This window comes from Leiobunum rupestre, chromosome 11 (genome assembly GCF_980474605.1).
Source record: "Leiobunum rupestre chromosome 11, qqLeiRupe1.1.hap1, whole genome shotgun sequence".
In the NCBI taxonomy this organism is placed as follows: domain Eukaryota; kingdom Metazoa; phylum Arthropoda; class Arachnida; order Opiliones; family Sclerosomatidae; genus Leiobunum; species Leiobunum rupestre.
In genome coordinates, this window is record NC_143394.1 from 40,772,838 (window position 1) to 40,794,102 (window position 21,265).

At 39.4% G+C, this 21,265-nt stretch overlaps 1 protein-coding gene across 1 annotated transcript; it reads left to right on the top strand.

The window, feature by feature from the left end:
* The first annotated feature begins 8,816 nt into the window (after positions 1 to 8,816).
* On the top strand, positions 8,817 to 21,242 carry LOC149922848 (uncharacterized). Its single transcript, XM_090164301.1, has 3 exons — positions 8,817 to 8,979; positions 16,305 to 16,408; positions 16,508 to 21,242. The coding sequence occupies exons 1-3, from the start codon at positions 8,942 to 8,944 to the stop codon at positions 20,050 to 20,052; spliced, it is 3,687 nt and encodes a 1,228-aa protein (XP_090020427.1). The 5' UTR covers positions 8,817 to 8,941; the 3' UTR covers positions 20,053 to 21,242.
* The last annotated feature ends 23 nt before the right edge of the window (positions 21,243 to 21,265 follow it).

Sequence of the window (21,265 nt, forward strand, 5' to 3'; positions counted from 1 at the left end):
CCATGGCAACCGAAAATGTTTTTAACAACACAAACTAAACTTCTCTCTATGTGATTTAAAAAAAAAATTAAAAAATTAAATCATTTTAGAAATTCTGGGTAGTAGAGACTATTTTTGGGTGAATTCGCCTGTCGTTGGGTAATGCCAGCAAATGAGGGTAAATTCCAGTATTTGTGAATAAATGCTATTAAAACTAAATAAATTTTATTATAGTTATATCGACTAAATGGAGAAAGTTAAATAATTGGGGTTGAACCGAAAAATCCAGTAAATTTGAATTATTTGAGTTAAATACGAGTAAAATTCAGTAAGATAAGTAAAGTTGGGTAAATATAAATTTTGGTTAATTCGACTAAATTGGACAAAGTTTAATAAATTGGGTAAATACTTGTAAATTAAGTAAAATATTAATCTATTAAGGGAAATACTAGTTAAATTCGGTAAGATAAAGTAAAGTTAGGTAAATTGCGACCAATTTGGGCTAATTGTAAGTCGATTAAATTGGGAAAATACGGTTAGTTGGATAAATGTAACTAAATTGGATAAGATCGAATAAAGTGGATAAATTGAAACTAATTTGGGTAAATACTAATACATTAGGGAAAATATGAAAAAAGTGAGATAAATAAGCAAGACCAAGTAAAGTTTATCTCAAATTATTCGAATTTACCCAAATTTACTGGATTTTTCGGTTTTACAAAATGTATTGAACTGCCCAATTTAATTAAATAAAACTTATTTTGTTAGTTTTCATAGCATTACTGATAGCTGTGTAAAGTGACGTAAATTGACGTCATATCCAAAAATAAAAGCCCCTCTAACGAGAAGAACACGCAATTAAAAACAAATTATAACACCGATGCAACGCCTACGACGACGAAACCAAGGGCGCCTATTAGGCCTAAATTGCCTAACGACGTGGTGTGAAGTTCATCAAAAATGTGTGTACTGTAAAACATGAAGAAAATAAGGAAAACTATATATATTGAACTTATAATATCGCTTGCGTTCTCTGTAGAGTTGGTGTTTCTATACTTATTGGGACAATCTTCATAGACTTATGATACAAATAGTGTCTTTGGAAATTTCAATTAATTGAGATTTCTTAAGTAGAAACAATCACGAACGTAACCAAATCGACTTCCGAATGAATTATATCATAGCCTCTAGCCTTCGTTGTGAAAAACGGCTGAGCTACAAGGTCAAACGTTTCCGAACAAACCTTACAATGAACGACGTACAAAGCAATAACGTAAGGTTCAAATATCCTCGCCATAATCACAGTGTTTCCCTTAAGACATGAATAATCAATGAGAAAGAAGCTACGCACGCGAATTTCATTCATAAATCTCCCTCTACCAGCTTTCTTGTATAACCGTAGCTTGTTTTTACAAGTCTACGAGTTTGTTTTGTGTGGCGTTAGAGAAACATAATATTTTCGACTTTTAATTAATTTTAATTTATAGAAACTGCGCTTTACGCAGAGTTGGCATGCAACCAGCCATACCTGTTTTAATCATCTGGTTGAATACGGTTATAGCCACTGGAAAAAATCCTGAATTTTTTGGCTTTTTTTTAATTACAATATGAATATTTTAGTAAATTAATAGTTTTTATTTAGAAATTTAGTTTATTTTTTGTTTCATATTTAGAAACCGGTTTACTTTTACCAGTTTTTCGGAAGGTTTAAAGTTCCAAAGTCCGCTTCTTCGCTTTCAAAATTAAAATCTTTACAATATTTTACTAAAATAATAGCTTTTAAAATTGGTCACATTCCCATGTTATTTTCAAAGGGAAAATTTCCATTTTGTGTGGTCAAAAACCTTTTTGGTTGCCTATGGAGACATTTCCCTTTGATGTTTTTCAAGTTACACGAAGGTCTAGCAAACCCCCGAGTTTGAACAAAATCGGTGCGTTACACCTCGGGTCGTCTCCTTTGTAAGTGCAATGCAACCGCTTTATTTCCCACGCTGGCTACGAGGATGGTTTTGAAATCTCTACGTAAAATATTATTAATTACTAATTAATAATAATAATTAATTAGGTTCTAAGCGTGTACAAAAAAATCATTGTAAATGTATGCGACTAATAAAAAGTAAACAGTGTACATTTGTAAAAACATTTTGAGTTTTGAAAAACCAATTTACAAAATGCATTTTGAGTTATAAAGAAACTGTTTTGCAAAAATTTTACATTTAGCAATTAGAATTTTGAGTTTATCGAGAAACTATTTTGCATTTTACATTTTGCATTTTGAGTTATAGAGAAAGTATTTTGCATTTTAAGTTACGGAGAAAGTATTTTGCATTTTAAGTTACGGAGAAAGTATTTTGCATTTTAAGTTACGGAGAAAGTATTTTGCATTTTAAGTTACGGAGAAAGTATTTTGCATTTTAAGTTACGGAGAAAGTATTTTGCATTTTAAGTTACGGAGAAAGTATTTTGCATTTTAAGTTACGGAGAAAGTATTTTGCATTTTAAGTTACGGAGAAAGTATTTTGCATTTTAAGTTACGGAGAAAGTATTTTGCATTTTAAGTTACGGAGAAAGTATTTTGCATTTTAAGTTACGGAGAAAGTATTTTGCATTTTAAGTTACGGAGAAAGTATTTTGCATTTTAAGTTACGGAGAAAGTATTTTGCATTTTAAGTTACGGAGAAAGTATTTTGAATTTTGAAAAAAAAAGCATTTTGAACAACCCTGCTTTGCGGTTTGTTGAGAAAATAACACGTATTAAAAACTGCTTGAAAATCTGCGCGAGGGGCACTTTCTAAAATTGTGTACACCTATTACAGGTATATGAAACTGAAAACAGCCTTTGGTAATACTAATTCCGTAATTACTCTAGTACAGTCAACGCTACAAGCATGTACACCGATAATAATAAATAATAATAATCAGCTAGGCTAATACCCAAGGCGCGAACTTAGGCCTAAGTTATCAAGTGACTTTTAAAGCCATTAATTCAGGTGGTCGGGTTACAAGGCGTAGGAGTGTGGTGGCAAGCCCTTCATGCCACGCAGGCCAACAGCCACTAACTATTACCGTTAACATCTATAAGTTTTTATGGAAGGGGAAACCGAAGAGCTCGGGGTAAAACCCCTTAAACCAGTGGGGAGAGAGCTTTCAAACTCAACGCGGAAGGAGTTGTTCCGAGTTTTCACCCAATGTCACAAGCTGAGGTCGAACCAGTGTGTCAGAATTTATAGCCCGGTGTACCTAGTAACAAAGACCATACCACCGGAGGCCTATCATCATAGTGCCCTACGCCAGCGTCCCCAAGCCCGGACAGGTGACAAATCCAGCATGGGTAGCAGAACCCCACTACTGATGGTCGAACCAATGAGGTAGAATAAATAGAGATCCAAATCCACCTTCCACGACCTACCGTTTCGAGGGACATTATTTGTTGAGTTGGAGAGTTAGGCCTAGCAAATGAATTTAACCAAATCGTATTGGCGCCATCTATCGTGTTATTGGAAAACTAAACTTTAATATATTTTGCCAAAGTGTCTGCTTATAGAAACAGATGGCGCTAGCACGATTGGATAAAGTTGAAACTTAAGCCTAATTCTCCTACTCAAGTAAAACGTGTCCCGCGAGTCCCAGATTTGTTCGGATCTCTATTTATTCTACCTCATTGGGTCGAACCCGACTCCTCTTATTGCGAGGCGAAAGTGCTAATCACTCCGCCACCCCACACCTACACTGATTACAGTAAGTGATCAGTCCTTCATTTTTCCTTCCTAGATATCGATATTTATCTCGTAAGATATATTTGTAAGAGTAATAAATGTCGTTCGGAATTTAAAGCTATTATCTGGAGCAGCCCCCGAAGAATCCCATATGGCGCATTCATAATGAATGAGAGACAAGGAGGGCAGCCAGAACTACAGGGGCGGAGGGGCTAATAGACGGAGAGGAAATAACCATTATTTAGTCAGAATCGATCTCATATTCCAGTTTGTTGGCCCTCCTCGCTGCCCTTTCCTCTCAATAGAAACATTTCCCCACTCCTCAATCAAATATCGATTTGCTACCTTTTCAGTCACCCCACTAGAATGTACAATATTTTGATAGATCTACGCCGTAGGAAACGATACTTACAATTGTTAGTGAAAACTATTGGCTTCACTTGAGCTATTCATTGTATAGAAAAGTGTAGTCCTCATTTTTCTGGTGTAGTACACGCCACTAAAGCGAATAGTTCTTCTTTCGTAAATTTCAGTGCAATTATAGCCAAGGCTTAAGGTTTATTTCTGTTAGAAATGCTACAAGTAGCGGAAATTGATCGTAAATGTAAGCTAATAGCTTTTTTATTCTTTTTCGTCGCGTTAATAACTAAGATTTATAGTTTAAATAGGTTAAAAATGTAAAACACTTTTTGAAGCGGTGAAATTATCGTTTTAAAACCACCATTTTGAGTGGAAATAAACAGTTGGTGAAAGCTATTCGCCTGCCCTAGAGTAGACTGTCCGCACGGCCAACTTTGATCACGCGCTGTTCGCGCTACAGCGGCCGACACATTCGTCGAAATTCCGCGAGCAAGGATTTCCCCCCTATAAACTGTACTGGGGCTGTTCACAAATTACGTAACGCAGAAAAACAACTTTTTTGACTCCCCCCCTCCCCCACGTAACAATTCGTAACGCTTGCCAAAACCCCCCCTCCCCCCTACCACGTTACGTAATTTGTGAACAGCCCCACTATAACTTGTAGAAGTTCAGCGCCACGCTCGGTTTTTATATTGGCTTCAATGTAAAAACTATTGTAAAAATAATAATCCGCTAGGGGCGCTCACGTCATACACATCTTTTGCTCATAGGTTAACACAGAAACGTCAACGAATGAGATGGCCGCTGTAGCGCGAGAGATCAAAGTTGGCCGTGCTGTCCGAAAGTACACCACTACCAAGGTTTTACAATTGACCGTATACTGATCGGGTGCAGGCCAAAGGTAGTGTCTTTTCCCCCATTTTATAGAATAGGGTTAGCCACGGCCCATAAAGTGTAGCACTAGAATTACACTTTCCAAAACAAACTTCCGAATTGTTTCCAGCGTAGATATTTGTTTATGAAAATAGCTGAAAATGTAATATTTTCCACCATAGAAGTGAGGCAGGAAGGTAGTGCGGGATTGTCCATACATTTAATAGCCCATAAAATGCATATCACGTAAGCATAAACATCGCTCGATATAAAGGCTATAAAAATAGAATAAGGTTAAAGCGCATACCGTCGTATTACGTTAGATCCTGACATCACATACCGAGGGCTATAATAACTCACAACGTGTCATGAAAATTTCGGTAGACCTTTTATATTTTTATCAGGTTATACGATTTATGGGGTCTTTTATGGGTTATTTTGTTTCTGAAGAAATCAAAGACGTCCGTGGTTTGTTTTTGAACGGAAGTTTCTTTGTCCCCTTCACCGAGTGCTTTTCCTGGAAAAAGGTTACGAGACGTCTGGTCTCCCGGGGCAACCGGAAAAACCTTCTCCCGAACAAATCGCTCCGTTTTGATGTTGCGCAAAGTCGCGAACGTTCGATAAGAATTCACATTTTATTCTTAGCTCTACCATGTCCAATTCTCAACACACAATTTTCTTTTTTTTTATTCAGTAATAATTATGAGACTCATTAGCGCGAACTGCATTGTGGGGGGAAAATATACCTCATAACTTTAATAATAATAATAATAATAATAATCAGCTAGGCTAATACCCAAGGCACCACCTTAGGCCTAAGTCATCAAGCGACTTTTGAGCCATTAATTCAGGTGGCCGGGTTACAATGCGCAGGAGGGTGGTGGCAAGCCAGGGTCCTACCAAAAGTAACCGTAGAGGTCTATTCAAAGCGATGGAGAAGCCTTGTTTTGGCCAACTCAAACCCAATTTTTTGGAGTCGAATTTCCAAAATTTTTTTTTTTTTTATTTCGTTCCTAAGCTCAACTCAATCCTAATTTGATTTTTTCTTTAAGAAAAATATTGTAAAAATTTTAATTTTTCCAACTTTACCTCAGTTTACTAACTGACCAAAGTTATAGGGGTGTGATATATTGCGTGGTATAAAAAACACACATTTGGTATCGTTACAATAAAGAATTGACAAGAATGGGCTCATCTTCCATAGACCATGAACCAAAACTCTATTGTTTGAAGACCGGAGGATCTCCCAGTAAGAGCAGGGAGGGTTCCTAATGGATCCCTTTCCGACTCCATCTTCCCATACCGTATCAGGGGGAGGAGGGAGGTTCCCACGAAGGTTATCCGACAACGTCTGATTAGACCTCGTCACGACATACTTTTTCTGGTTCGAATAGGCCTAGATAGAGGCATGAGTAAATAATATATCTTTTAGAGATAAGTTACTATCTCCATATACTGCTAATGTTACTCGCTGGAAACACGCTCCTTTCTGCATGATTTTTGTGAAACACTTTCTGTAAGGAAAAATATCACCCGGAAATGCGCGAATTTAGTAGTTTCTAAAACAATTATGTTAATAAATTAAGGTTACAAATAAGTAATTAAAATAAAAACTAATCAACGACTGCCGGTACACTAGAGTGGGGTGGCGGAGTGGTTAGCACTTTCGCCTCGCAGCAAGAGGAGCCAGGTTCGATCCCAGCATGTGGCACTGGGTGAAAAACTCGGAACAACTCCTTCCGCGTTGAGTTTGCAAGTTCTTTCCCCCACTGTTTTAAGGGGTTTTCCCCCGAGCTCTTCGGTTTCACCTTCCATAAAAACTTGTTGAGGTTAACGGTAATAGTTAGTGTAGGAAGCTGTTGGCTCGGTCGTGGGGCATGCAGGGCTTGCCACCACCCTCCTACGAATTGTAACCCGGCCACCTGAATTAAAGGCTTCAAATGTCGCTTGATGACTTAGGCCTAAGGTGGTGCCTTGGGTATAGCCTAGCTGATTATTATTATAATATATATTTTAATAAACATTAGACTTTGTGAAGCGTGTGAGAACGGCGGCGTACACGCCAATAGGGTGTATTCTCGTGACGTCATCATCGCTGTAGTGGAAGGCTAGTGTTAACCCCTTTCCCCCATGACTATCTACCTTAGTGCAATGGCCGCCATCTTCTCGTGAATACCACCTATATGCCGAAAAATGTAACGCGACTTAAATTAGTTTATTAAAATTTCTCTTATAGAGTACCGGTAAGCGTTGTATAGTTTTATTTTAATTACTTACAAGGAGACGACCCGAGGTGTAACACAGCGATTTGGTGACCTTCATGTAACTTGAAAAACCCTAAAGGGAAATGTCTCCATAGTCAACCGTTTTGCCATGGCAACCAAAAATGTTTTTGACAACACAAAATGTAAATTTTCCTATTGAATATAACATGGGAATCTGACCAAATGTAAGGGTACCCCTGTAAAGATTTTAATCAACTTCGAACTTTTTCATTATTTTCTTATTTATATTTTCTATTTTTAGCATTTTAAAAAATTTAATTTAATATTGGTCAGATTCCCATGTTATTTTCTATGGGAAAATTTCCATTTTGTGTTGTCAAAAACATTTTTGGTTGCCATGGCAAAACGGTTGCCTATGGAGACATTTCCCTTTAGGGTGTTTCAAGTTACATGAAGGTCTACCAAACCCTCGAGTTGGAACAAAATCAGTGTGTTACACCTCGGGTCGTCTCCTTGTTAGTGTACACTAGTTTAGAGTATTGTTTAAGTCAGATACAAGTAAGTAAATATTTTTAGATTTTAAATCCTTATGTGTTACATGGGTTAAGCTTTGACCTACAATTTGGTATATTCTTCCGTAGTTTCGAGAAGGAAAAACAGTCATCTTTGAAACCTGCGATTTTAAGCTAGACCTTTTCCGGCTAAGGTTATACCACGATAGACACTTCTTTAGGAATTAATATTATGCACTTCTGGTAGATCGTATATGTCTAACTATATGTCAGACGTCAAACTAAGAATTTCCGCCAACCTATATATTTAAGGGTAAAAGTGTCGTCTATAAAATCCCGCAAGGACTCACGTGTGGTTTACTCCCTTTAGTAAAGTCGGTTCGGTTACCGTTCTATACCCCAACTTTTCTATTGGCTTCGTTGCTAACTTAACACGAATTTATCGATATACCAAGAAATTTCCTCTTCATTCACTGAAGGCTTTTCTAGGTACTGTGGTTAAGGGGACTTATAATTAGCTCTGGGTTTTCCGAAAGTACTTCTTATCGGAAAATTCGATTTTAAAGAATTCCGTATAAAATCTATAGTAGGAAATTGCTTCGGCCAATCGAAAAATTTAAGAAGGCTGTTTTAAAATAAGCAAACAGCAAAAGACTTCAATATTTCGAGAGGGCTGATTGATGTACTTTTTTCCAGGTGGTCGTAGGTTTTCATAGATTCGAGTGTTATAAACTTTACTTTGAATTTGGTCTTCATTAAAATGTCATTAAAGGCCTAGGATTTCTTCTGCCAGTTTTCCTTTTAAGTTTTCTTCCCGCCGTGCAAATATCCTGGTGGTAGGCCAACCGCAGAACACGTTGGCCTACCACCAGGATATTTGCGCGGCGGGAAGAAATCCTAGGCCTTTATAGAACATTTAGCCTTTTATCAGGAAGACACATTTCGACGAAACCTAGATTTTCGACTGTAAGGGAGATTATCAGAGCTAGGGTCAGAGCAAAAAGAGGAGGGGGGGGGGACATCTCTCGGACTTCCGCCGCCCATGTTGGCACCGGCCCATCGTTTCCACATTTATACCTGTGCGCGCGCAACCGGAATTTGTCCGCTCGTCGTGTGTTCCGTGAGAGCGGAAGAAACTTGAGAGCAGAAGAGCCCGAAACGCCGGCCGCTCTCAAACTCTGGAGACTCCAGCGCGTTTATACAACAACAACAACGACAACCACACGACACGAGCGAGCGAACGAGCCGACGTAATCTTGTTTACTTCGATCCGGCAATGGCTAAGAAATGCATCTGCGAGATTTGCACTTGCGGGTGAGTTGTGTCTTTTATACATTTGACATCTGTTGATTTCGCGGTGAACATACCACCGGATTCGTGTCTTCGAGCTATGCCGAAATAGTAACGGATTAGTTAGGAACGAAGTAGGTCTTTTGGGTCTAAAAGTCTCCTGTAGAGACGTTCATGAATGAATATTTAAATGAAATAATATTTATTAGCTCAATGTAATGTACAAATCCCTTTTAAAATAGGGAGGAATCCATTTCTGGATCCGAGATCAGAAAACGATATAAATTTTTAAATCACCAATAAAGTTGCACTAACAATATTTACAAATGAATCAATTAATATTTATTTTCGTTTCTGTACATACAGATCCCTTTCGTATCAGGGAGGTGTTCTTTACAGTAGGACTCTCAGGAATAATAAAGTGTTAAAAATTATAAACAATTTCAACATATATACAATTATTTACAATATTTAGTTGTTTTTTGGGTGAATCTTCTTTGATCCTAGCGCAAAAATATTTACAAATCGCAGTAATTTTCACGGAAAAATCGACTACCAGGATTCGGCCTAATAAAGCTTTTTCTACGTAGCGCCTGTGAACGTGTTCTTCACGCTGTACAACGTTGCTAACTATTATTCGTAATTGTTTTAGATGCGTTAGCCTTATTAGAAAAACGTTTTGTCTTTACGAATTAAGTTCGCATAAATTTGATTTTTAAATTGGACAATTCGAAAGTTCAAAATTCCACAAACATATGCTTGAGAAAATTTGCATATGGGGATTCAATCTAACGTAATATATCATTTTAAATTAACAAAAAACTTGATGAAACCTAATAAAATGTTAATTATAACCACCGTAAGGTCTTTACACTAAAATTAAAGAAACTTAATTAATATAAAAGATATTTATGGTTTTTAAAAGGTCAAATCAAATTTATTGGCATTACTATACAAGTAATATAGCCGGTTGAAAAGCATGGCGATTTGGGGTGTAATTTTGCGAGAGAGTGGACGATTTCGGACTTCGGAGAGAGTTTATGGACCTTATACGATTTCAACTTTGAGCTGGCATAGATCCAACTCTTCGCGATGAATCTCAATTGATTGCACGAAGCCCAGTTCATTTTTTTATACACACTGCTTTTATATCAATCACTTTTTTTGCGTTACGGTATTCCGGAATCACGTAGTTCTATTTTTGTTTCTGGCTGAATTAAAACACGATGTTTAAATACAGAATCAATACACACGCACTCCTTCAGCTCCGTGTAAATAAAATTAGAAAGCCTACACGCTAAAACCATTAGTTTCAAAGGTTAAATGTTTATGACGGCATATAATATGAGAAATTAGAAATTCCTAATTGATGCCGATAAACAGGTCGGTTGAAAGTACGTTTTCGGGGTGTTCCAGGCTGCACGGGCCCGGTTATTTGTACTGGCTCCCCAAAAACAACCTCTTTCTCACGCAGGGCCTACCAAAAAAATTATTGCAATTTCGTGCTCTCAATAGAGAGAAGCAGAGCACTCTAGAAGTCGAATGTTTCACAACGTCAAAACGACGCCATATTACTGTCGAATTTAAGTGACACGTCGTAATTTATTTATAGGGTTTAAATTGTTCGTGAATCTCTTTGAGAATAATATACTGGAAAAAATATATTTTATAACATATATTTTCTTATTATTATTATTATATTGTAAAAAATAAAAAGATAGACAATGTAAATAAAACTTATGCGCTGTGGCTTAAAAGTCATATCATGACTTAGCCCTCCCTTCTTATTTGTATTCATGAAAGTATGCAATAAATACATTATTATTATTATTATTATTATTATACTGATAATTATAATTTTCCAACTCAACAAATCGAGACAGAGTTATAACAACTCATAATTTATCTAGCAGCGTACTTGTTAAATACTCCCAGGCCTTGTACAATAAGACGAATTTGGCGAAATAAGTACGAGTATACAAAAAGATAAATTTGCGGTACACCCGGGCACACGAACAAACAAATAACTGTATTTCGACAACACTATTACCCTAACATAACGCCTGTTTTAGTATAGTTCAAACTACGTTTTTAATTATTCGCGTACCCTGGGTTAGCGAAAGGTGTGCAATTTGTTAAAATTCGTTTTAAAACGTACTTGATTACGTTAGCCGGTGAACTGAAAGCACGCTTAAGAGATTTTAAAAATGTTTCTTCTTGAATGTCGAGGTACTCCCGACGTTGTTGTTAAAACGTCTAGAGCGCTTTGCTTAACCTCTCTAATGAAATGGGATTTAGGGGCGCTTAGAACGACCGAAACAAGTAAAGTCTGCGAGTTCATGTAGCAGTTGAAGGAAGGAAGCTGTACAAAGTTAAACAAATTGTAAAGTAGAAACGTTGTTTTACTTCAAAGAATGGGTTCGAAAACGGGTAAAGTCTGCACTAAAAACCACATAGAATTATTGGTTACAAGTTCGACCAACGCGTTTCCCGGGGTGGGCACATTTAGAGCGTAGGAAAACCCAAAAATTTATAATAATTTCAATACGGTCTTTTTCGTATGTATATTCCACAATATATCATTAACAAGACGTACGACGGTCGGAATACACACAATCCTTCTAATGTGTTAAGTTTGTTTGAGATATTCACAGCAACCTGCAACGCCGGTATCGCAACCAAAATATATCCACGGTCACACATATAAACATATTTACACTTATTTGTTACTTCTAGTCATACTTGGAAAGCATCGAAAATTTCTTCGATCAGTGTCACTTTTATTTTTTACTTCTGATCACACTTATTTGTTACTACTAGTCAGCCGTTGAGTGTCACACTTATTTCTTCTAGTAACTTATTAGTTACTTCTGATCACACTTATTTTTTCTAGTAACTTATTAGTTACTTCTGATCACATTTATTAGTTACTTTTGATCACATTTATTAGTTACTTTTGATCACACTTATTTGTTACTTCTGGTCATACGCCGAAGACTAGGCCGATCAGTGTCATACTTAATTGTTACTTCTGCTCATACGTTGAAAGTGCGGCCCACACTGAACGGCCTTGAAAAACGCCAGAGGGAAACGGGCGCGTAGACCTCTATAAACACGCGGATTTACAATGTTGGAAATTGCGGGGGTCCGTATACGCTGCTAAAAAAACCTTACTTAGAATTAAATTTAAGGAACGTATTTGCAATTCTAGGTTAAGTGTAAACCACAGCTATTCAAAAATATAACTTTCATGAAAATCGGACTTAAATTAAGGAACGTTATGTCGTCTTTCAGGCGGAAATATAAAACCACGAACATTGGGGTCCGGCAAATAACCCCGAAAACTATACTTAAATTTAATATTTACTGATATAACCGAAGTTGTATTTCAAGTGAATCCTAACCTATCCAATAATATTTTTTTTTAACGTTATCGCACTTAATTTTAAAGAAAATATCTACCACATAAAGGAAATCACCGAAAATAGTAAATTGGGCAAATGCCCAACTTCTCGGGCTCCGATTTGAAAACTTTATGAAAGGCTATCAATGGCGATGTTTGTACATTCGAACGAGATATCATTGACTCTTCTAGCCCTAACCGTTGAAGAGGTATGCGTGACACGGCGTCATCGGCGGCATCGGCGGCATCGGCGGCATCGGCAACGGCTACACTGTACGTGATACTAATACACACAAATCCTTAGGATTGTGTGTAAAAACCGCTATTAAAACTTAATTTTGCAACCGTAATCAATAGATGAAAATCAATAGATGTCGCTAAACTAGTGGCATCCTTTCATCGATTATTTAACAGATGGCGTCACAATGACGCCAGAAACAGTCCTTGAGAAAAACAAAAATCCAGCCCACGCCTAAAGAATAATAGGCTCAAAGAAATTCACTCTGATATTGATGAATGTGTGTCTAGAATTTCTCGGTATGTAAGAAACAGATAGGATACCCCGGTGGGCTACTTCACCCATAACAGTCGTGTACCGCGTGTTGAACACTTCTACAGGGGTTAGTAGGCCAAAAATAGGTCAGATCAACGCTACTCAAAAATGTTTTAAACTAACTAAAATCGCGGTACTTTCACTTCCGAAATAATAATATTTTTTTTTCTTCAAAATAACGCTACGTATGACCATTAGGAAATCAAACGAGTAAATTAAATTAATATATGACGAAGAAACAAAAAAATAATTTGGATGTTGAAATTGGCTTAAGCTAGTACATAAAAGAATCAAGAGTCCATTACCGATATTAAAGCCTTACAGGTATAAGGGAGAGAGCTCCTTTCCGGGCTTGTAACAACGCAGTTATGCGGAGAAAACACGTACCAGGAAACTATTCCCTCAGTCGTAATAGGGAAGAGCTTGAGAATCCGCTACACTATCTTCTAACGGTACTATACGAAACGCTACGTGGAACCACAAATTTGTAAGGGAAAAAATGCAAGAGGGGCTTCAGAAGGGACAGAAGTAGCGCAATTACCCCTCGTACAAAAAGCTCTCTAGCGAGACGGCTAATTTACTAAAAACCCGGTCCGAACTACGCCCTTTAGTCCGGCGTTCATCTGACAGTGTAGTAGAAGTTTGGAGATTGGTTTCAAACCTCCGGTAAATAGCGTCAGCTAATTCCCGTAACTATCTACCGCTAGTCAGAACCATTTGTCAGCGTGATAGAAGCGTGGTGATCGAGCATTCCGAAACGGTGTTTTTCGTAAATTATGAATGACTAACTACTAAATATTTCAGGAAGCTTTGGGCCGCTGTTTGTACTGGGAGTCCCTCCTCTTACGAATCTTAGTCGCGCTTTGCCGCCGTTCATATTAGCGTATCATCCCGGGTCTGATCCGCTTGACCCGCTTTAAAGTTGCCAATTACGTGGGACGATCTTAATTAATTACTGCCGCTCTCCTCCCCTTAATGACGAGATTTGTCATTCCAACGCGTATGCCGGAAATAGTACCTGTTAATACGACGCCTAGACAATCGGACTAAACACCGGAAGTCTCTAGAGAGCGCTTTGCATAGTTGGGAATTTGATATGGAAGTGCATTAAGTGAAAATTAAGTAAATTTGCGTAAGGTTAACTTTAAAGTTGATAATGCAGTTTATAAGTTAATTGCATAGTAGATGAAAGTAGCGCTATTTAAATTTAAATTCGGGTTCCTTAGAAGGAGGAGTTCCTGACTAACAAGGGTCCAAATCTTCGTAAAAGCCATCCATGTGCACTTTGGACCTAGGAAGCAGATCCAGAGTTAACTAACAAGGAGACTACCCAAGGTGGTTATCGCCGATTTTGTTGAAACTCAGGGGTTAGGTAGACCTTATGGTAGTATGAAAATAGCCAAAGGGAAAAGTTGCAATAGGCTTTAGTTTTCCCATGGCAACCGAAAATATTTTTGATCTCCCAAAACCAAAAAGCTCCATTTAAAAAAGCATGGGATTTTCTCGGTTTCACAGGGTACTTACTTACTTACAAAAGTTTAAAAACTTAAATTTTCAAAACTTACCGAAAAAGATGAATTAAGCTATTCTGGGTAAAATTGATTTGTTTAAATTTTGACAAAATTTGGGTAACCGAGAAAATCCCATGCTTTTTTAAATGGAGAGGTCAAAACATTTTCGGTTGACATAAGAAAACTAAAGCCTATTGCAACTTTTCCCTTTGGCAATTTTCATACTACCATAAGGTCTTCCTAACCCCCGAGTTTTAACAAAATCGGTGATAGCCACCTCCTTGGAGACATTACTAATAATATTACGAAATGGAACATAATTTGATTATTTTGTGGCGACTCGTAAGGGAAAAATTTCAGCCTCTTTCCAAAATTTTATTAATATTTTTAATTTGTTTTTAATTAAAGTTCCTTTAAAAAATTAAAAAAAAAATGTTTCGGGGGCGGCTGCGGCGTTTAACCAGCGCCGCTAAACTGCAAGTTACAACTTTATCCACTTGCAAAGCTGACACGATGACGACATTTGTCCCAGGGGGCCATAAACGTTATGCACTTCCCTGAATAATTTGGATTAATAACGTCTTAAATACATGAGTAAATAAAGAAACTATTAACAGGATTTCAATACCAGTGTTTTCGTGATAAAAATAACTTATCATACGCGAGAGGTTAGAGAGGCTATATTTTCTATTTAAACGCAAATGGGTCGATACAACGATTGCGCCTTCGTCCCATTCATAACGTTAAAGCTAGCAAACGCCCTAAAGCCATTAATATGATGTAAGAAGGTGAACGATCGCCTTAAGCTTGTTTTCCACTAGCGCGCGTTATAATGTTATTTTCTTTACGCGCGTAAAAACGTTTGAACGTTTCAAAGCTGAGAAACGCGTCGTTGCGCGCGCCAGTGGAAAACAAGCATAACAATGCAAACTCACCGATTGCGCGGTGAAATGCTAAATAGCGTGAAAACTTGAAAGGGTAACCATATGATAAAGAAGAAAACACTTGAAGAACATCGCGTGACGGTGGTCACGAATTTGCCACCATCTCGATGTCGGACCAATCAACGAGGCTAGTCGTGCCCGCCCCTGCTTAATGCGAGCAGCGCGCGACTACCGATTTAAGGAGAAGAAAACCCCTACGAAACACCAAAAGTGCGCCTCAGTCCAAGACGCGACATCGATAGCTCCTTAAACCAACGCCGCGCGTCGGACAACGAGGATTATTACCTTCAGGGTCGATCAATAGACCAGCAACAATAACGATATGTCCGCTGTAAAAAAACTCCGTACAAATTAATTATAAAGATTTATAATATGCGTTTTATTTTGGGAATTTAAGTGGAGCGAACGGCTTTCAAAAGTTACTAGCGCTCTCTCTCCGTAACAGTGAGTATCGATCAGATGGGGATAGTCCTTGCTTTTGTTGTGGGTGAGGATTGGTGAATGCGGTGGCTTCTGTTTTAGGCCCTCTTTCTGTCAGGATATTTTTAGACGAAGATTAAATTTATGTATCTATGCTAGAGAAGTTTCAAGTCCATTATTATCCGCCTACTTAAGGGAATTACCCCTGACGTATTTTATCAAGGGAAGGGCCTAATCGATTCTAACCGCTTTAACACTAACGAAGATTTAAATTCATTATAAAACGAGGCGGGGCGATCAAATTAGGAGTATTTATTATTTAAAGAAAATAAGATATTACATACCGGTATAGTATCGATAGCGAACCTATTTTCGATAACTCTTTAGTCTTAATAGTTCGATTATTTATTACCTCATAAATATTTTCTTCTTTTAGATAAAAGTGTTTGTTTAACGTAAATCAACCTCGAGATCCTGAAATTGAAACTAACGCGTTTCTATTTTTACTCCCGTCTTAGAAATCACGCCTGTCGACACCGAAATAATCTAGAAGATGGCTTGGCGGATATCAGAAAACTTATTGACAACGGATTCAGTTACAATAGTCAGCAGCTGGTAAAAGGTGAGTTCAAATAAACGAGATCGAGGGATCTATCTGGAAATAAATCGGGAGTGTTAAAATCAAGTCCTCTTTTTTCGTTGATTGAATTATGTCGAAAAGCCCGTTCCGAAGGGGAGCTCCGTCAGAAAAGGAGACAGTGGGAAACCTCCCCTGAGAGACTCAAAGAGATCTACAGCGCTTACGCGGCCGGTCGAGACAAGGAAAATGTAACAAACGAATCGCAGACTACGAGTCGCCGCACTTCGGAGTCTTTCTACGGCGGCAACGAAGAGACGAGGCCCTCTTCCAAAGTGGTGGTCGTCAGTGGCCGCAATCCGCTGCAGAGCATCACTAATGCCGACGCGCTCGAAGAACTACAGCCACCCAAACTCGCCGCCAATTCCAACGCCGTCAAACCGGGAAGCCCGTCTTCCGTGATGACCGCCATCAGCGACGTCAGCAAGGAGACCATTCGTACCAACAAAACTTACACAGTCGCTAACGTTGGAATGGCCGCCCAACGCCTCGACGAACATCATCCGGAATTACCCGAAAACTATCAGATGAAAAGATCTTTCGACGTGGGGGACCAGGCGGCCGCGGTTTCATCGCAATCTACAGTTCACGCCGAATTCCCGGAATGGAACGTCACTAAACCGACGAAGCATCGTCCCAACGATTGTTTGAAATTGGAAGGAATACAAGAAGATCAAACTACGACCAAAGCTGATTACGGAGGCGGAAAATTGATGGGTGGTCTGCGTTCGGCAGTCTCTATAAAACCTGAAGGCACCTGGAAGCTGGACGAAGGCGAGCCGGTCAATTACCGAACTACTATCCAGGAAGAGTACTACCCGAAGAAAGCTGAGAAGGTGGAACAAATTAAACACCAAACAGCCATGCGGCAGTTAAATAATACCATGGTTGTCAGACCCTACATCGCCGAAACTAACGCCTTTAACGGCCAGACCACTAGCAAGAGTGACTATAGAGAATGGAGTCAACAGGAGAAACTGGAAGTGAAGGATAGCAGAGCGGCTACCATGAAGCAAGAAGGCGACATGAATTTGGAATCGACTAACAGATCCGAATACGTCGAGGTTCCCATGTTGACCAGAACCCCTCTGATGAGACCCAAAACGACCCTTCAGCATACCGGACAGTTCGATGATAGAACCGTAAGCAAGGAAGCGTTTCGGGGCAGGGTCATCGGAGAAAAACAGAAGTCGTGCAAACCCGTTGAAAAGAGCCACATCGTCCACGAACCGTTGGGAAATAATACCACCATCAAAACGGACTATCCTAACTGGCATCAAAAGAAACCGGTCATAGAGAGACCGATAGATAATTTGAAAGTTGGGGGAAGGACTATGGAGAAGTCCTCCGTGACGAGTCGCGATTACGTCATCTCCCGAAATGTAGCGCCGGAACGGAAAGGGGCCCCGGATAGCCATTTGAAAAATACAGGGCCGACTGATTATTCTACCACTAACCAAGACATCTACGTTCGACACGTTCCGAGTCCAGTGGAGTCGGTCAAAAGCATCAACATTAAAAGGAACGAATCTCACTGGGAAATGGGCTCTTCCAAAGCGGCAGTTATGGAAGATTCCACAGTTTCAAAGGAAGAGTTTTCCTACCGTGAGACCGAACGCCCATCCCCGGTGGTTCATAAAGAGACGCTGAAAATGGAGGGGCCCATGGATCTGAACACCATCAACAAGCTAGAGTACGCAGATAAACCGGCCGAAAAGGTTATCGTAGCTAAGGCACCGCCGACTCACATCAAAATGGAAGGTCCCATGAATTTGATTACATCCAACAGCGACGATTTCAAATTCGTCCAATCGACGAGGGACAAGTTTTATCCCAAAAAGAAACATTTTCCATTTACTCTTACAGACATACGGGAGGAAATGAGCAATACCAAGTCGTATTTCGTACCGGGATCCGAGGTCAAACACAATCTGAAGTATAAAGACGACGTCGATAAGATCTTCTCCAAAGACTTGCCGGTCGAGTCCGAAAGCGTCACCAGGAGCGAATTCAAATCTTGGGGGAATCAGAAAGAAGCTAATCTCAAACCGGCGACGCACCTCAAATTCGAGGGCGATTCTAATTACTTGACGACCACCAAAGAGGTATTTACGAATAAAAACACGCCGAAGTTGCAAACGCCCAAGCCGGCCGATCATATGCCGGTTGTTCTCGATCACGGCGATCTGGCGGATAACCCGAGACAACGCGAATCTAGGAAGGAAAAGTTAGAAACGGGCAGAAGGTCGCTTCCCATCCTGGAATCGACAAACGCGGCCATCGAGAAATACAAACAGTCTTTTCGACCACAGACGAGCGTCAAACCAACGGGAGAGATGGATCTAAGCACCACTCATCAGCAAAGTTACGTCAAAACGGGAGAAGACGTTCCGTTGAGCCAACAACTTCAACGGCATAAACCGTTGACTAACATCAAATTTGAAGGACCGACCAACTTCATAACGACCAATAAGGCGGAGTACGTTCAAAAGATTGCCGATAAGGCCTGCTTGTTTAAACCCCCGAATTCAATCAAATTCGAAATACCATTGGAAGAACCGCGAAGGCACTTGAAAACCGGGGACCATAAAGGTAAACCATTATCGCCTAAAACAAAACTAAAACAACATGGATCCGTTGGTAAGAGCACACTGCAAACCGACTACAAAGCCTGGGACGTTAGCAGAAATATCGCCGGTAAACCACCGACCAATTTGAGACAAGAAGGGCGGATGGAACTATCCAGTACCATGCAGAGCGACTTCTCGGGAAAGACCAAAGGCGAAAAGAGTCGAATTTTTAAGCCGAAAACCAACCTCTTATTCTCCGGGGTCCACGAGCTGAAAACAACGAGTCGCGACGATTACAAGCCCATCCTCATGCTGCAAGATCGTAGGCAACCAGCCGGTCTAGTCAAGAAGGGGGAAATAGATCTTCAAGCGGTAGAAATCAGGGTCGATAGAAAGCTGGGTGATAGACCGGAACCGCTAGGTAGCGAAAGGTTAGCCGTAGCTGCCACGCCATTCGGCGACCAGGAGGACAAATCGCGAAGTCGAAAATCCATGTACGGTCAGATCTGGAAACAGTTCGAAAAGTATAAAGCACCAGACAGGAACAAGAGTAGCATTCAAAATACGGGACGAGTTGATTTCACCACTACGAGTGGAAGCGCATTCTCTCGGAAGAACGTTGCGACAGTTCGTCCGAGTTCGAAAACCCCCGAATCACACCCTCCTTCTCCCGGAAAGATGTCCAGTCGGTGTAGTTCTAAGCGAAATTCTATTACTAGTCAGGGTTCGATGAAACAGCACGTGAGTCATTTAAAAATGACTGGCGACATGGACTTTGAAACCACCAATTTAGCTTCGTACGCCCCGAGCACCAACAAATACTTGCTAGAGGTCTACAAGAACCAAAATGCCATCAAGGCCAACGCGGCTAAGAGCAGTAGCACCCTATTGTTCAACGGGGAGCTACCATTCTGCGGGAAAACCACTTACAATCAGCATTACACCTGCAACGAGCCTAAGCGAAAGCCCAGTTGTCCCGCCGAAAAACTAGAGTCAAAATTTGCTTTCAAAGAAATGGTTAATGGTCACCAATATTACATGCCCGTCGTGCAAAGTTAAACCGCGCATTGGATCATTCAGCTAAACTCGCTTTTAGCTGAAAGAGGGTGACTTTTTTCAACATTCGTCGCGTTTGCGATTAATCAAGGGTTAATCTAACCACCCACCCCTCGCCCATACTTACGCGCCTACTCGTACTGCTGTTACCAGTTCCTTTGTCAAATTTACGAGGCTAACTAGGCCCAGTTATTTAAATAATGTAAATTTTTATCATCTATTTACCGCAGCAACAGCGAGAATTGATTTACTAGTCGCATTTGTTATTATCCACGTTATCACTAACATCATAAGTAACGTAATAGTTTATTATGGTACTTTTGCTAAAACCCAGCTAAGAATGATTGAAATCTGCCTGCTTCAATAAAGTTAAACATTAAAAACACTTAGTCATTACTCATTTTGCTTATCTACAAATTAGGAGTTTCCCGAAAATGTCTTCCTATTTCATAATTCAGAAAAAGCGAGGGAAAAATTAAAGACCTATTGCCAGTTATCAGGGTGTTTGTCAAATACCAAAAACCGAAATGGGTAATCAAAAGTAGTAAATAGCGACCCCTTTCGTGGAACTCCGTAAACGCGTCCATAGACAATTTTATTTTATTTTTATTTATGGATGTTTGGCAGGAAATTGTTTCTTTTATTTTATCCAACAGTTGAATAAAATAATAAGAAATTATAGAAAAAGAATTAAGGTATAAAACAGTAGTTTTTTTTTTAGAAAACTTATGGTGTCAGCTTACGCCTTAGACACCCGATAAACACATAAAACTAATGAAAACAAACAAACGAGATTAAAAACGCTGAACAGAGCGAAAAAAAACTAGAAAGAACGCGAAAAATAAGACAGTAGTTTCCAAGGTGGCGGCAAGTCTAACGCCAGCCCCCCCAGAAGAAACAAGTCGCTCAAGCTCAGAAGAGAACCGTTGCCCCCCTCCCGTCATCATCTTAATGGGTGCACACTAGCCTCATAAGGGCACAAACATCCGCAGCCCCTTCGGAGGGTAGAGAACGGAGGCACATGTGATCAATTTGCCTGGTCGCAGCGCCTTTCTCGGTTAGTGTGAAATATCGAAAATAAAATCTGCCCTTATGTGACTGATGGAACCCTTTAGAAATAAAACCCACTTTTTTCAAGTTAAAGTAACCTTGTTGTTACGATTATCTTTGAAAAGTTAATAAAAATGGTGCATAAATGGTACTTTATGTTTCAAAG